This window comes from Acromyrmex echinatior, chromosome 4 (genome assembly GCF_024713525.1).
Source record: "Acromyrmex echinatior isolate Ae372 chromosome 4, ASM2471352v2, whole genome shotgun sequence".
Lineage (NCBI taxonomy): Eukaryota > Metazoa > Arthropoda > Insecta > Hymenoptera > Formicidae > Acromyrmex > Acromyrmex echinatior.
In genome coordinates, this window is record NC_141855.1 from 12,320,210 (window position 1) to 12,336,125 (window position 15,916).

At 36.9% G+C, this 15,916-nt stretch overlaps 1 protein-coding gene and 1 long non-coding RNA gene across 8 annotated transcripts in view; both read left to right on the plus strand.

Annotated features, from left to right (window-relative positions):
- The first annotated feature begins 562 nt into the window (after positions 1-562).
- LOC147909983 (uncharacterized) lies at positions 563-7,940 on the plus strand. Its single transcript, XR_015544704.1, has 2 exons — positions 563-5,990; positions 6,114-7,940. It is a non-coding gene; the product is annotated as an uncharacterized LOC147909983 (long non-coding RNA).
- A 2,499-nt stretch (positions 7,941-10,439) lies between these two features.
- LOC105146566 (CREB-binding protein) overlaps positions 10,440-15,916 on the plus strand; it is a 29,075-nt gene continuing 23,598 nt past the window's right edge. For 4 of the 7 annotated variants that reach the window (XM_087404982.1, XM_087404990.1, XM_087404985.1 and 1 more), the window contains exons 1-2: positions 10,458-10,578; positions 15,431-15,580. In XM_087404982.1, the coding sequence (XP_087261108.1) occupies positions 10,500-10,578; positions 15,431-15,580 (229 nt within the window). In that variant the 5' untranslated portion in view covers positions 10,458-10,499. Of the gene's footprint in view, positions 10,579-15,430; positions 15,581-15,916 lie in introns of all 7 variants that reach the window. The other 3 variants (XM_087404983.1, XM_087404989.1, XM_087404988.1) reach the window with 2 other exon arrangements.

Genomic DNA, 15,916 nt, shown 5'->3' on the forward strand with positions numbered 1-15,916 from the left:
ATATATATATATATATATATATATATATATATATATATATATATATATATAATTTCTATAACCGATCTAGTATACACTTTTGAAACTTAAAGCGAAATAGGAGAAAAAATTTCTCTGGCTGTTTCCGGCTGTTTAAAATCTCTCATTTCGATTATTACCGAAAGAAAGAAAATTTCGATCATCACCCAATGGTCTGCTTCTGATCATTTGTCTCATATCTCGATGACGAATCGAAAAAGAACGTATCATCAGATTATGAAAACTATAGTCTTCTTATCTTGTACGATCCCGATAAGCTCGCGAATAGCTCAGAATAGCCGACGGATCGTTCTAGCCCTGTGCCTATGATTAAAATTTCAGGATAAAACTAAACACAGAATAAAGAATTTTATTTATTAAACTTATAAATAAACTTATAAATTTATTTGGTTTATTAAACTTATTTCTTAAATTTATTCTATGTATATATTAATCTTATTTATTAACTTTACAGATTTATTTATCAAATTTTTTCATTTAAAATTTGAAAAATTGTGTGATTAAAATTATAAAATTGTGTGATTGCTGTTGTTTAAAAGTGTCCTTAAGAATTTAAAGTAAAATCGGAACGTATGTTTTTTTTATTTATTACTTATTTATCCTAAATTCTGTTATCTTACTACGAAGTGAATAGAGGAAAGGGGTGCAACGTGGCTGAATAGACAATCAAGTGTCGTCGCTTGTCTATTAACAGGAAATTATTCTGCAAACCAAACAGGTAGAACTCTTGCGATAATTACACACTCTGTTCAGCAAAATGATTTTACTCGAGTTATTCTCAGAAAGGGAAAATTATTCTCGTAAACGAAGGAATTTTCAGATCGTGAATATTCGAAATGAAATTCGATCTTTTTGGATCTGACTTTCTATATGACTTTCTTTTCAGGAACGTGTATAAACTTTGATATCATTACAAATATTTATAGATATCTAACGATTGAGAAATGTTCATCAGCATTGTGCGTTTGTAGAATCCGAATTGGAGGCTTTAATGCCTCAGAGCCTGTTGAGATACGAATAGATGTGGGGAATAATGAACGAGCGAAGATAATAAAAGAAGTTATACATCTGAAGATAACAATAGTCTCAGTTCTTTAATTAGCTCGGATAATACAATCCCAAATGTAGCTTTCCGAGCGTGTCATAGTCTGCTAATTTATTATTTATTGTATTATCTATTATTTGCTGATCTATTTTAATCTAGCGTGTTTTTCTGTTGACAGTAGAGACGAAATTTTTTATAATCCTCGACAGCTACAGTCTTCTTTTTCAAAGCGGCAAAGTATTTAATCGCAGCTGATTATAGTCATTCTATTGTTACTCACTTCGAAGATCTCGAGAGAGAGTACGTAGAATTAATTGTTTCTCGCCTAAGAATATCTTAGATGACACAATTTGCGCTAAAATTCAGGATAAAAATATAATTTTATACGATTATATTTAAATATCGTTTATTTACTACACAGCACAACTCAAAAAATAAAGTCTTCCAGAAAATAAGTTTGAATATTTTGAATCATTAAAGCAAAAATTACATTTGATGAGGCTATAAAAAACAAGATCAAAAATATTACAAGATATTACTGTACTTCATACTGTTTATTATGTAGAATTTTTAAATGTCAATTTAAAAACTATTTTGAACTAAAGAAGACTTTCTGCAGCTGAAATGTATTCGTTTACACATGTTTTGAACATCATTGGACATTATATTAGTTATATATATTATCTTATCATCTTGTAATTTTTTGTTCGTGGTTTTATCTACTTTCATTTTTGCTTTGCACATACGAGCTAGCGCAAATTGCTAACAAAGTTCTGTAATATCAATTTTGAAATGCAACTTTTAGGTAAATAATCGATTAAGAAAAGATATGTTCTTTTTATGTTTCAGTTCTTTTTTTCCAAAAACCAGTTTGTGACTGTCAGAAGTTTGTCATTAATTTCTGAAATTTTCTTGCGCAATATACTTGAGATAACTTTCAAGTAAAGCATAAGTCATCATAACATCGAAATGACGTTAAAATAACTATAAATTTGATTATTAAAAGTTACTTTTTAATCAATCATAATTCATTTTGATGTTATTATGACTTTGTTATTCTGTTTTGATTAATATTATCCTTATATAAAATTAAATTTATCGATAATCCGTACAATTGCTCATTAGTACATTAGATATTGAAAGGAATTTCTCGTAATTATTTAAATGAAAAAATGAGTATTGAAAAAGTGAATAAATCTAAAAGACAATTTAAAATAAAGAATTATCCTTTTCAATAAAGGACATATAGTCACAGTACTTATATTGTAGAATAATGTGTGTCCCGTGTTCTACTTCCCAAGCGAAAACTCAAAATGCCTCTTTTGATTCTTAAATCACATAAAATTACATCTATAAACAATCAAATTTTGTGACGAAAAAATTGTTATTTTTAACTTTCATCGCATCAAAATAAAGTCATTTTGACTTTCTCTTAACTTGGTGTGTTAACCCAGCGAGAACACAAAGGTGAAAATAATGTCAATTTGACATCATATTGATCGAATTTATATAATTATGTCGTCACAATTCAATCAATATAACTTTACTTTGACTCTCTTGTGCTCCTTGGAAAAAGATATTCCTTGGATTGTGGGAGACGGACGATCTTTGACGGCGGAGTCGCGTACGCGCGTGTCCGCGCGTACGCAAAATGCGTAAGCATCACGACACACGCGAAGCGAAGGAGCGGAGAGAGATGGGTCGATGCACCGCGCGCGCGGTCGTGGGCACGCGAGACCAGACATAAATCGTGGTGCCGCGATGCGACCGGAGGCCGGAGCCGGAGCCGAAGCGCGCGCGCTCGCGCTCGCGCTCGCGCGGCAACGATCGATTACGCTTTTCCGGAATTCGCCGTGCCGTGCCGTGCCGTGCCGTGGCCGTTGATGGCCGTTGGTGGCCGTGCGGCGTGAAGAGGCCGCGAGCGCGCGAGAACGCTTCGGCCGCGGCCCACCTCCGCCCGAAGTGTTTCGAAGCAAAGACGAGAGTTACGTAACCGCCATCGAATAAATGGTTCGCGCAATCACCTCGCGGTTCTCCCCCCTACCTTCTCCAATTAATTCCGACGTTGTATATATACATTTGTTATATACATTTACGCGAATTCTCATCCCTTCGCGTTATCAAATACCGTCGTGTATCAGGCATCGATTTATTCCAATTTATCCTCTCGATTGTTACGTAACAGAAATCAAATTTGTAGCCTGAATATCTTCAAATTTTGCGTTTTCTCTCGACGACGACGCGCGGAACGGGATCGTCATTGCCAAGGGGCGCGCAGATTTTTTTCTCCCTCACTTCGTCGAAAAAAGAAAAATTCACAGTGAGCGCTACTCACAGCGCTCTTGGAATTATTTCATCCTTGTTGTTTATCGAACATTAAATAAGGACTAATGATACTAATAAGTACTGTGAGCGCCAAATGGAACACACCCAAGGAGAAAACAAGAGAAAGAGAGCGTGGCCGCGCTGGTCGTCTCGGAAATCGCGAATGACGGGGGCCGCGTATACGTATATATTATAGATTATATTATACGAGCGACGCCGGACGCGTGGCGGCGGCGATTTTCTACGAAGTATTGGTATACAAAGAGCCGCTGTCACCGAAGCGGGTGGCTAGGCGGCTGCTGCCACGCCGTCATCCGATTCCCGTCCCATTTCGAAAGACCCCTCCACCCGCCGCGTCCGTCGGAGCGTTCACCCGTTTCTTTTCCGCTCTCCTCGTCGCCGTCGCCGCCGCCGCCACCGCCACCGCCACCGTCACCGCCACCGCCACCGTCACCGCCACCGCCACCGCGACGACGGAGACGGTCGCGGGCTGACGTCGTTCGAGAGGGAGACACCGACAGGTTCACGCGCGATACGTGCGTCGGGTCGCGTGCCGTTCGCACCTCCGTCCCGCGTGCGGCCAGCCGCGAACTCCACGGGACGGGACACGGGATGAGCGTTCCGCGCAACGTGCCCTCTCCCCCTATATATGCGCCGACTGTTCCTCTCGGCTCGGCGAAGAGAAATGGAGAGAGAAACTGATAGATCAACTTTGGCCATCTTGCGACCCTCGACTTTTCTCGAATTCTTCCCGAATTTCGAGACAAACGCGAGAACTCTATCGCAAACAGGAGCCAAGTCTATCATTTATATTGCGATTTTCTCAATATTTTAGCTTTTGTAATTTCGGCTTTTTTCGTATTTTTCTCTCCAAAAGTCACCAGGAAATTTTCTTAAACTTTTTGTACTTCCAAAAAATTTCTCGTGGTAAAAAGAAAAAACCTCCAAATCTGGTAGAAATTCTATTAAATTGGCAACACTAACTGTAGAACACAGAGTATAATAGCAAGTCATAATAATATCATGAAACGTCATTATGACGTTTAGTACCTAAAAAATAAATTTATAAGTAATAAGATCATGACGATATTCTTATGATATGACTTCTGTGCATTAAATTTTCTCAAGGAACACAAATCAAAAGAAAATCAAAATGATTTCGGCTGCATTCCATTGCACGCATAATGCGCATGAGATATCATTTTATCCTTGTTATTTACAGAGTGTCAAACAAAGATAAAATGATACTTCATGTGCAATGGAACGCAGTCTTTATTTTGACATCATGATAGTCAGAATGATGATTTTTTTGTTGACAAAATATGACTATTCATTAACATTAAATCAAAATTAAACTACTTTGATTACTTATTTTTTGTTGACTTGTGTGTTACTTATAGATGTTACTTATAGATTTCAAAGAAAGAAAAGGAGGGTACATGTGAGTAAACAATTACAAGGGACGACATATATCGTAGTAGCGAAAGTGATTCCAGATAAGAGAAGAGAAATGACATGGCGCGTGTCGCTCGTGTTTTCTTGAAGAAATCGACACGTTGCAATGTGCGAATTATATTCGCGGAAAAATCGATTGACAGATTAGCGGATAAAACGCAAAACTTGACGTTGATATTCCTTCTTTCCTTCCTTGAGTAGAATAAAAAATCGTAATGATCTCACAGATATATAATATTAAAATTGTAAAATGATGACTGACTGTAAAATGATTGTTTATTATTATTATTATTTTATTTAATCCTTGTCTCATAACTTAAACTGCGTTGGCTTTCGGTTTATTGTCTTATATATAATTTCTAATATTTAATATTGTTGAATTTGTTATATTATATTGTTAGAGAATGTTTCCTCTTTCCTAACTTTACCTGAATAAACAATTAAATTTTATAACTAAAAATCTAAATTTTGACATTGTAACAAAAATCTAACCTCACCAAAAATCATCATTTTGACTTTCATAATTATTTTGATATTTTCTTGATGTGTACGTTTCATGCATCGATAAAAAAAAAGGGCTAAATTAATCTAAACTTAAACTAATTGTAAACCTTCTATGTCAAAATGAATTCTTAAATAAATAAGCGAATCAAGAGAGAGAATTTTATTAACAACTCAATAAAATAAATAAACTCAATAAAAACAAAATGCTAGGGAAAACTCATTACTCTATTACTCTATTACTCATTACGCTCTGTTACACTTTGCAAACTTTACAAGCTGTAGCAAACACAAAATTATTAAAAACTATTCACTTTCATTTCAACATCATAATATTGTCACTTGGTGTTCTGCGTGAATCCTTATGTTTCTTTTTATATTTTATATCACGTTTATTATTTATTACTTGTTTATTGTTACATTTTAATTCAACTTATAGTATATTTCAATCAATTTACGCATTTATGTTTTAATTCGGAATGCGTTTTAATCTCTACATTATCGATTTTTAATATAACGATGAACGAAAGAAGATAGCGTTTTCGAAAATTCTTGATGCAATTGCAAAATTCCAAGGACTCCAAGGAAAACTGCAAGAATTCCTTCAGAAAGTTAATAATGGAAGGTAATAATTAATAATTTCGAGTATTAAAAACACTTACTCAGTGCTATTAGTATTTAAAGTATGTAATTAATCACTATTCTTCGTTATTAAACTGAATTTATGTACGGGAATTTTTCATTGTAGAAAAGTTAATTGTACCAAAAAGTATGAGAGACCACTTAATCAAACGATTTCTTCGCGGAACCAACTTGCAACGAATTCTTAGCGACTCCGGCAACAGATAACATGGTTTACTTTAGTAACCTCGGATGTGCGAGTATCTGCATCGGCGGAGATTTTCTTTCTGCATGCGTAACCTTGGTCGCACAATTATCTTTGTATTGCATAACTGCGTTATAATGTAATAAAGATGAATATGATAATTCGATAAGATTAATAATGAAATATTGCAATCCAGATCGGAATCATAATGTTATTTCAGGAACAGATTTGTAAGAAGAGATTAATAAAATCAGTGTATTCGTATACAAAACATGAGTTGTACCGTCATTATTTTCCTTTCTAGGATAACAGAGAGTAGGGAAGTATAAATGTTTTTTAATAATAATAATTACAAGTAAATAACACAGCATACATTTCGTTTGCGATGCAATTTGTTTATTTCTATCCAATGTAGATTAGCTTTACTCTCTATTTAATTCAATTTTTATTTAATTCTTTTTCTAATTCTTAGAAATGGAAAAAGATAAGGGAGATTATAGATAATCTATATTTGATAGAAATGGATATTAATGGCTGCAGAAAAAGCAGTTTTGCAACTACTGTAAGATTCTTTGAAGAATATGGATTGATTTATACATTTAGATCCAATGAGGAACTAAAAGCAAGTCGAATCATATTAAAGAATTTTACAATAATTTTGCAAAGCTGCTTTTATCTTAACTATCGTTAAGAAAATTTAATCGCAAATACACAGTGTTATTCATTTATAAATAACCAACTAACGTTAGTTGCTATTATTTTTTGTCAAAATGATAACGAATAACATTAACTTGTAATTTTTGCATTTAATTATTTCTGTAAAATGCATGTAATTACATATAATTTTCACGAAATCTTTAGAATAAAAATGAGAAAGAAGTTATGTATATTTAATCTATACTTCTATCAATATAAATTAACTTTAATCTCAATTTAACTCGCTCTTCTTTTTTAATTTTTGGACTTATTTTTAGTATAGATTAACTTTAATCTCCGGATTTAATTTATTCTTTATCTTTCTCCAATTCTTATAGAATTGAAAAAAGATAAGAAAAATAAGTTAATCTATATTAGTAAAAACAGACATCAGGACTAGAATAACAGAAAAATAAGAATCAATACAAATACAAATAAAAATACAAATTGTTTCAATAAAACAAATTATAAAAAGATTATTTAATGCTACGGAATCAATCTATCAAAGGCTCAAAAAGGCTATTTAAAACAAAATAATTATTTCGTTTCGGTTATTTAATGTTCATTTCTATTAACGGAGATTAACTTTAATTTAAATTTAATTATTTTTGTTAATTTTTAGAACTAGAATGATGAAGATTAAATTAGACAGATCAAAATTCAATTTACATTAATAAAAATGGACGTCTAAAAAAAATACGTCTAAAAAAAAATATTTAATAGCCATTTCTATTAACATAGATTAATTATACAATCTCAATTTAATTTCATATCTCTTTCTATTTCTCAAAATTATAAATAAACAAAAAGTAAGATAGAAATTACAATTCAATCTACATTGATAGAAACAGATGTCGTTCCAAAAAAATTATTTAATGTTTATTTCTATTAATGTAATAAACTTAATCTCTGTTTAATTTAACACTTTTTTTTTCGTAAAACTAGAGAGATAAGAATAAGATGAAGAGTAAATTAGACAGAAATTAAAATTTAACTTACATTGATAAAAACAGACACAAGTTATTCGAGAAAAATTATTTAAATGTCCATTTCCATTAACATACATTAATTTTAATCTCGATTCATCACTTAGTATCTTTTTCTACTTCTCACTAGGAAAAAACAAAGAGAGAGTAAGTTAGAAGAAGATCAATATTCAATCCATATTAACAGAAACGGACACAAGTCATTTCAGAAAAAAAAAAAAAATCATTTCAATAGTTCGTGATTTCGCGATCAGCAGAATGTCACTGAGTACCACTCCTTCAATCCAAAGATATCAGATGTTTCGGTCGACGTGACAGATCGGTATAATTCACGACGGGATCGTTGAAAAACGATCCATCGGTGAATCGAAAGAAAACACAAAAAGTCGCAATCGCGCGCTGGCACTGTCCTTCCTCTTTGCGACGAGAGTATGGAAAAGAAAAGCGATCCTAATTCTCAAGAAGTGTCCTGATCGAGAAAGCGTCTACGATCCGCAGCTTGCCACAGCTCCTGTCAGCTCCAGGCAACTCCGCTCGCGGCTCGCGGCTCGCGTCGCCGTCGAGTCGGTACATGATTGCGGCCATGATTCAATGATTGCGCACAACGGCGCCACGGAAACGAGCGGTCCTCGGCGGAGGCTCGGTCGTTCGGTCGACAGGCGGCGTGGACGTAGTCGCGGCGTTCCTGTCCCCCGCAACTCGCAATATCCAATCGCGCACGCCCCACCGGGTCATGTGATCGGCTGAGCCAATCGGCGGGGCGGTCTAGAATCACGGCCATTGTCGCCGAGTCAGAAGACGGGCATATTCTGACAAGCGTAGAAAAACTCGTCAACAGCGGCCGCCATTTTACGTTAGCTAACGTTAGCCGATGCTCGTGCGGTAACGGAGGATCTCGCGATCGGTTTTTCCGAGCGAATTTCTGTGGCGAGCGCGGCGGCCGCGTACGTGCCGATACCCGCGATCGCGTCCGCTTGCTCGCGTCCGCGATATCGCGCGCGAGTGCATGGGGATAAACGCTCATTTCCCGCTGATCGTTCGCGCGCCCCGTGTGTCGCAGTGTGTCCGAGGCCAAGAGAGAGAGAAGAGGAGAGGAAGATGGTACCAGAGGGCCTCGGGAGCGACATCGTCGCCGTAAGCTAGCGCCGTGCGCGCAGCCAGTCGTTTGGCGAGTCGTCGTACAGTCAGCACGTACGATCGCGTTGGATATACATACGATTGTTATATTTTACGAGAGAAGATAGACAAGTGCCGAAGGGTGATCGAGAGAGTTAAGGAGAGCGCGAAAGAGAAAGAGAGAGAGAGAAAGAAAGAGAGAGACAGATAGACAGACAGACAGACAGGCGCGCACACATTCACACACGCACGCACCACCACACATACACACATACACATATACCACATACATACCATACACACGCACACGCACACAGTGAGTTAGAGTTGAGAGCGAGCGCGAGAGTGAGAGCGCGAGTAGAGCGGGAGAGCTACGAGAGATTATTCGGCGGTGCGTCGGAGTCGCGAGAACCTAGCAGCGAGTCGAGGTGAATCGAATCGTGACGAGACGAGTCCGCGCGTCGCGCGCTCATCATCCGTCTCTCGGCGTTCTTCGGAGTGGCGGAGTCGCGATTCGCCGTCGTCGCCGCCACCGTCGACATCACCGTCGTCGTCTCGTCGTCACCGCCGCTGCCGTCGTTGTGTTCTTCTCGCTTCTCGACGCGGCTGCTGATCTGCCGTCCCGTCCTATCGCCGGCGACGCGGCGCGGCAGCCGTCTCGTCGTCGTTCGCCGGAGTGAAGGAAAGAAAGAGAAAGAGAGAGACAGACAGACAGACAGAGAGCAGCATCAGACATTACTCGTCGTCGCCATCGTCACCATCGTCGCCGTCACCGTAGTTATTCTCCGCTGGTGCTTTTGGTGTCTAGTGGTTCTATTGGTGCGTTTCTACGGTGTGTGTGCATTATTACTTTTGTATTCGTCTGCCCGTGCGCTCGCGGGCTTTGACGCCGGGGGTTCGACGTACCCCGAGTCCTACGATGCCCAATGGTTGACCGTGCACCACAGGATGCTACACGGGGACGCTCCACGCGCCGCGGTTCTCATTGTTGTTGTTATGCGCGCGAGTACGATTGCGGCACGGTGAAATTGTTACGCGGTTGCCCCGCCACTGGCAGGGAGCAAGTGGTAGCTGTATCATCTTTATCTTCATCGTCATCATCATCATCGTCGTCATCAGTATCATCATCATCATCATCACCATCCTCATCATCATCATCATCGTCATCGTCGTTGTCGTTGTCATCGGCGATTGCATCACTGATAGATTTGATAACAACAGAAACGGCGAATGTAGCAACAGCGCCAGCGCCAACCAGGACCACGGCGACGGTGGTCTTCTAGTTGAAGAGATTAAGGACCAACCAAGGGCTTCACTTAGTTACCCACAGTGCTGTTTCGTTTGCGAGACGCGTGTACGACGACCGGACGCGGTCGTGCTACCTGTGTGTGCGCGCGCGCGCGCGCGCGCTGGTGGTTGAGAGGGATCAGCGAGAGACGGGCGCAAGTGGGAAGGAAGAGCGAGAGGTTAGGTTATTACGGAAGAAAGATAACAGCCGCGCGGAGGAGCCATGGCCGACCACCTGGTGGACGGTCCTCCGCCGAAGCGGCCCAAACTCGATCCGTTCCAGGGGACGTCGGATTCGACGGGTAAGTTGTTCGCCAGTTCTTTTGTATTTTTTATCTCTTTTTTTTTTTTCGTTCACCGCCGGTTCCTCCGCTTCCTTTCAGTCCATGTTGGAGATTAATGCATTGGAGACTAGAGTCCCGTTTCACTAATGATTAATTTTAACCTTGATTTAATTTGCTGTTTATCAATAAATCTACTGTTTGAATCACCAGAAATTTTTGCACTTAAAATGAGGTAAATATATATTCGAATGTGTTGAAGAGAGAAGGAGCAAGCAACGCGAATAGACACTTTTTTTCTAATTCTTAGATTCTTTAGATTCTTAAATGTTTAGATGTTTAGAGTTTCTTAGAATCTTTCAAAAAAGATAAAAAGTAAACTGCGAGGTTAAAAGTTAGTCTTACATTGGTAGAACCAAGCCGAAGGATTGAAGATTGAAATTCAATCAGATAATTTTTATTTTAATTCATTTCGTTCTTTTTGATTGATTAAATTCTAATCTCCATTTCGTAATTCTCTACATCTTCCTCGTATGGCACAGGCTTTTCCTTCCTTCCAATGTCTTTAGGTCTCTTCTTTGCTTAACTACTCGCAGAACGAAGTAACAGTGTAATATTACATCTATATATTACATAATTTCCTACAACAATAGGTTGTAATTTTTAATTAAACTTCTTGCACCGTTCATCTTTTTTTCTCTTTTTTTTTCATCTGGAGTTTTCTCCAGAAGTGCAGTGCAAAAATTCAGCTGAAAAGAACGCAAGGTAATTGTCATATCCAAATTTTGATGCAAAACATGTGATCAGACTGGAGTTGAAAGTGAATTAAAATTTAACTCAAAGCAAAATTCACTAAACTTGAGGTCGATTTTCTTTCTCTGATTGGTTAAATTCCAATCCAATCTCAATCTTTAATTTAATCAGGGCTTTATGTTATATTTATAGGTTTGTTCGTGTTGCTTGAAATCCTTAAAAATTAGAAGAACTTAGGTACATTCGGACGGATTGAAAAGAGACAGAGAGAGAGAAGAGAGAGAGAGAGAGAGAGAGAGAGAGAGAGAGAGAGAGAGAAAGAGAAAGAATAAAGATGCTAAGAGCAATAAATACAAGTAACGCTAACAGATCTTACATTCAGTGGGAAATTATAATATTCATGTAATGTTCCTATTTGTGTTCTGCGAGCAGTGCACACTTGTCAAAATGAAATAGATGTTTCTTTCAAATTTGACAAAAGCAAGATTTAATCCAGTGCAGTGATAAAGAACAGGCCTTTTAGCCCTGACGATCATCTCTTTCTCTCCTTCTCTTTCTCTTTTTTTTTCCTTCCTTCCTTCCTTCCTTCCTTCCGGGAACCGCGCGCAGTTCCGCGACTAATCTTACGCAGGAGTACGCGGTGCACGCGTACGCTGTGACGCGCATCGCACATACACACACATACAAATACACGCACATACGGCGGAGAAGAGAAAAAAAAAAGAGACCCGGACCGAGAGATCCGGCGCGGTTTTCACGATTCTATCGGGCGCAGCTGACCGCCATGGCTGTGCTGGCTGGCCAGCCAGCCCACCGTCTGTTTGCGACGTCGGTACGACGCACCGCGTCGCGATGGATCGCTCAGGCGTCGCCGAATCTCCAAGCGAAGTCTCGCGTGAGCGCGCCAAGATGCTCGAGGCGTGCGCCGACAAGTTTCGATCAAAATCGAACGCGTTATCTATTTTCCACGGAATTAAACTTGAAACATAATTAAAAAGTACAGGCAATAGAAAGATATGATCTCAATTAGAATATCATGAATTTGTGCGGATGTATGTACACTATAGAGACGATATTCAGAGTCTTATATTTAAGATCGTCTTAAGGTGTTATAAGTCAATCACAGATCAGTATTCATAGTCCGTTCTTATTTTAAGACAGCTTTAAGTACAATCTTAAGGTGTTATAAGCCAATCACAGGTTAGTATTCATAGTCTGTTCTTATTTCAAAAACGTTAAGTAATGTCTTAAGATGCTAATGGGTTGTCTGATTGGTCCATGACATCTTAGGATTGTACTCAAGACAGTCTTAAATATAAGAATCGATTGTGAATATCTACAAGTATTAGCACTCTTAAAATATTCTTTCTAAAATCTAGAATCTTTAGAATGGATTCTAACTCTAAAGAGTAAAATCTCACTGTTAAAATTGACAGCTGAGTTACTCTTTCAACATTAGCTCAATTATAGCTCAACTATTTGTCACTTTTTAGAATTAGATTCCACCTCAAAGATTTTAGAGTTACTTACGATAATCTTGAAAAAAGAACCGACTATGAATACTGGCTTAAAATAATCAACTCTCAAATTAAAGATTATAAATTGTTCCTCTTTTAAGTACATGATAAAATGTTATGATTTCTAAAAATCCAAATATCATTCATAAAATACATTCGGTAAAAAGATACAAGTTTAAAAAATTGAAATTTAATCTCGTAACTTGATGAGTAATTTTTGTTGCGGTTTCACGTGATGTTATATTGTACATTGGGTGTTATATTTATTTAACAAATATAATACCCACAATAATAATATTGTTTATGTGTTTCATTAACAGTTATAAAAAAATGTTTATTAAAATTTAATTACGACAATTAATATAGATTTTTTTTAATGTCCCTTTTTTCGTTCTTAAGGAATTGGTCATCTAGTATTCACAGTTTCTCCAGTTGAAATAAGTCTGTTATTCCATGTTCCTATTGCTTGTGCTTTTCAATTATATCTTTCTACTATAAGCCATTACCTGAGCTTTAAGTCATAAGCCATAAGAAATTGACCAATCACAGTCGAAGAATAATTGACTATGATCGATCAATTTCTTATGGCTTCACGTTTAGGTAACGACTCTACGCGTACGCGTGAAATCTCGCCGATCTTCCTTCTGACCTTTGACGACGATCACGACAGTGTCGTTCCGCGATACTCTCGTGACGCGACGCGAGCTCCGTCGACGCAAGATGGATGATACACGAGGAGAGCCGCGGTGCGGCGCGCCGAGTTTCGCTCGGAGATTTACACGCGGACAGTATACACGCGCGAGTCTGTTGAGAGAATAACTTTGTACGTTATTTGTTCCGTTTTTTCACACTTGTGTCCATTTCTATTATTGTAGATTAATTTTAATCTCGGTTTAACTTGCTTCTTATCTTCTTTTAATTCTAGGTATTAGAAAAAGGTAAAAAACCCAGAGACCACATAAAGTCCAAAATCGAAACATGAGATGTTTGAAAGAATGTCTAAAAAGCATCTTGAAACAGAAAGAATGATTTTGCTGAAGTATCTTAAAATTTAAGTAGATACAGACAAAATTATTTTCAGATTTGTAGCTAGCTAAATTTTTAGATCAACATAATATATAATATTTAACACAACATAAAGTGTCTATACAATTTTTCTCACTGTGTTGGTATTAATATTAATAGCATGATGTGGATTTAACCTTCTAGGTTTTAAATCTTCATCATGATTGTATGGATTTTAATCCATAATATTTTTTATATTATATGTTGAGATTGACTCTTTCAGATCTGATTTTAATGGACTCATGTTAATTTTTTTTTTTTAATTTAATTTAAGGCTACAGTAATAAATAATTTATGCTAAAAAAATAATTTTTTTAATTTTTAACTATTTTTCTAACATGTACATTATTATATACATCTGTGAAGATGTCGATAGAACTAAATAAATTTCAACGGATGTCTTCAAATTTAATTTAATGTACATTGTATTCAAAATCTGAAAAATTATTAATACCAGTACAGTGAGAATTATGTAGATATTGTGTTAAATTTACACCAATATTTTTTTAATTTAAAAGAAATGTTTACGAGGATCATTTATAAAGATATTTTAGAAACGTCTTATATTCTGGTTATGCTTCGTGTTGTCTGGGAATAAATTAAAGAGATTAAAATTAATCTATCTTGATAGAAATGGACATTACACTGTCTTGCTCTGTTTTGAAACGAATGTGCCATACTGACATTGCAGTTCTGTACATTCTTCTAGACATATTCTAGATTTAAAACATAGTTGCGATCTTGTAGTGCATGAGGGTGCATGACACTTTAATGTTAAAGATTACATCTCGCTGGCATGAACGATGCGCTAATATATATCTCTTTGTTCTTCCTTTATTTTTTGTTTTTTAAATTACCCTTTTGAACACATCTTAATCATCCCTTAACAGTTTTCAAACTCGAAGTTGACGCACATAACGCTGTATTATTATCGATTTGTAATTATCTTTTTACTCGGATGTAATCGCGGACTCTTCGAATCGCTTCTTTGCGAGGGTACTCAGCGAATAAAGTCACAGAAACAGTTCGCTCGAGTTTTCACAAATGCCAAGAATCGCGAGCGTGCGTAAGAGTGCGTTGACCGAAAAGTCGAATTCTCAAACTGTTTCTGTTACTTACAATTAAGTCAGTATTCGTAGTCAATTCTTATATTTAATACCATCTTAAGTATACGGAAAAAACAGTTTTGCTGAAGTATTTAGATTTTAAATCTAAAAATTTTTGCTATATACAGATATGAAAATAATTTTGATCGTTCAGATAATTTAGCAGGACGTTTGATGACAAAAAGTTTGAAAATTCTAGCAGTTTGCTCGTCCTACATAATTATTTTTATGGTCCAACAAAATTATTTTCAGTGCTACATTTTTAAATACTTCAGCAAAATTGCATATCAGAGTATCTTAAGATATTACTTAAGATGGCCTCGAAATAAGAATTGATTATGAATACCGGCTTTAAAGTACCATAATCCAGAGAACAAGCTTTGAATAGTATATTCTCCTTCGTTCTAAATTAAACGAAAAACTGTGATATAGTAGTGGGTATGCCGCCTTTATTGATGCACCCTGCTTATACGAACTACGGGGGAGGTGGCAGTGGTAACATGCAACAAATACAGGCTCCACCGCAACAGCTACATCTGCAACAGCATCCGCTGCAACACTGGAACAACATCCAGAAAAGAAGTAAATATCATTATCAGATCAAAAAAGCGACAATCTCGAAAAAGTATCAAGTTTCGGCACCACAAACAAAAAAAATGAAATCTGTTTGGCCGTTCGATCATCTCATAGTACCATACATTTCTCTCGTTAAAGTTACTTGTCTCAGTCTCTGGTTTTCAGTGACATCTTCCAGTCTCACCACTACTTTCTGATGGGTGATAGTTTTGGCATATTGTCACTATGGTAACTTTAGTCTATTGTCGACACGGTTAGAGAAGAATATGAAAGAAATGGATGTCGTGATAATTTATCTTTGAAAAAAATATGGCAGAGCATATAGAGCGGCAATACGGATAT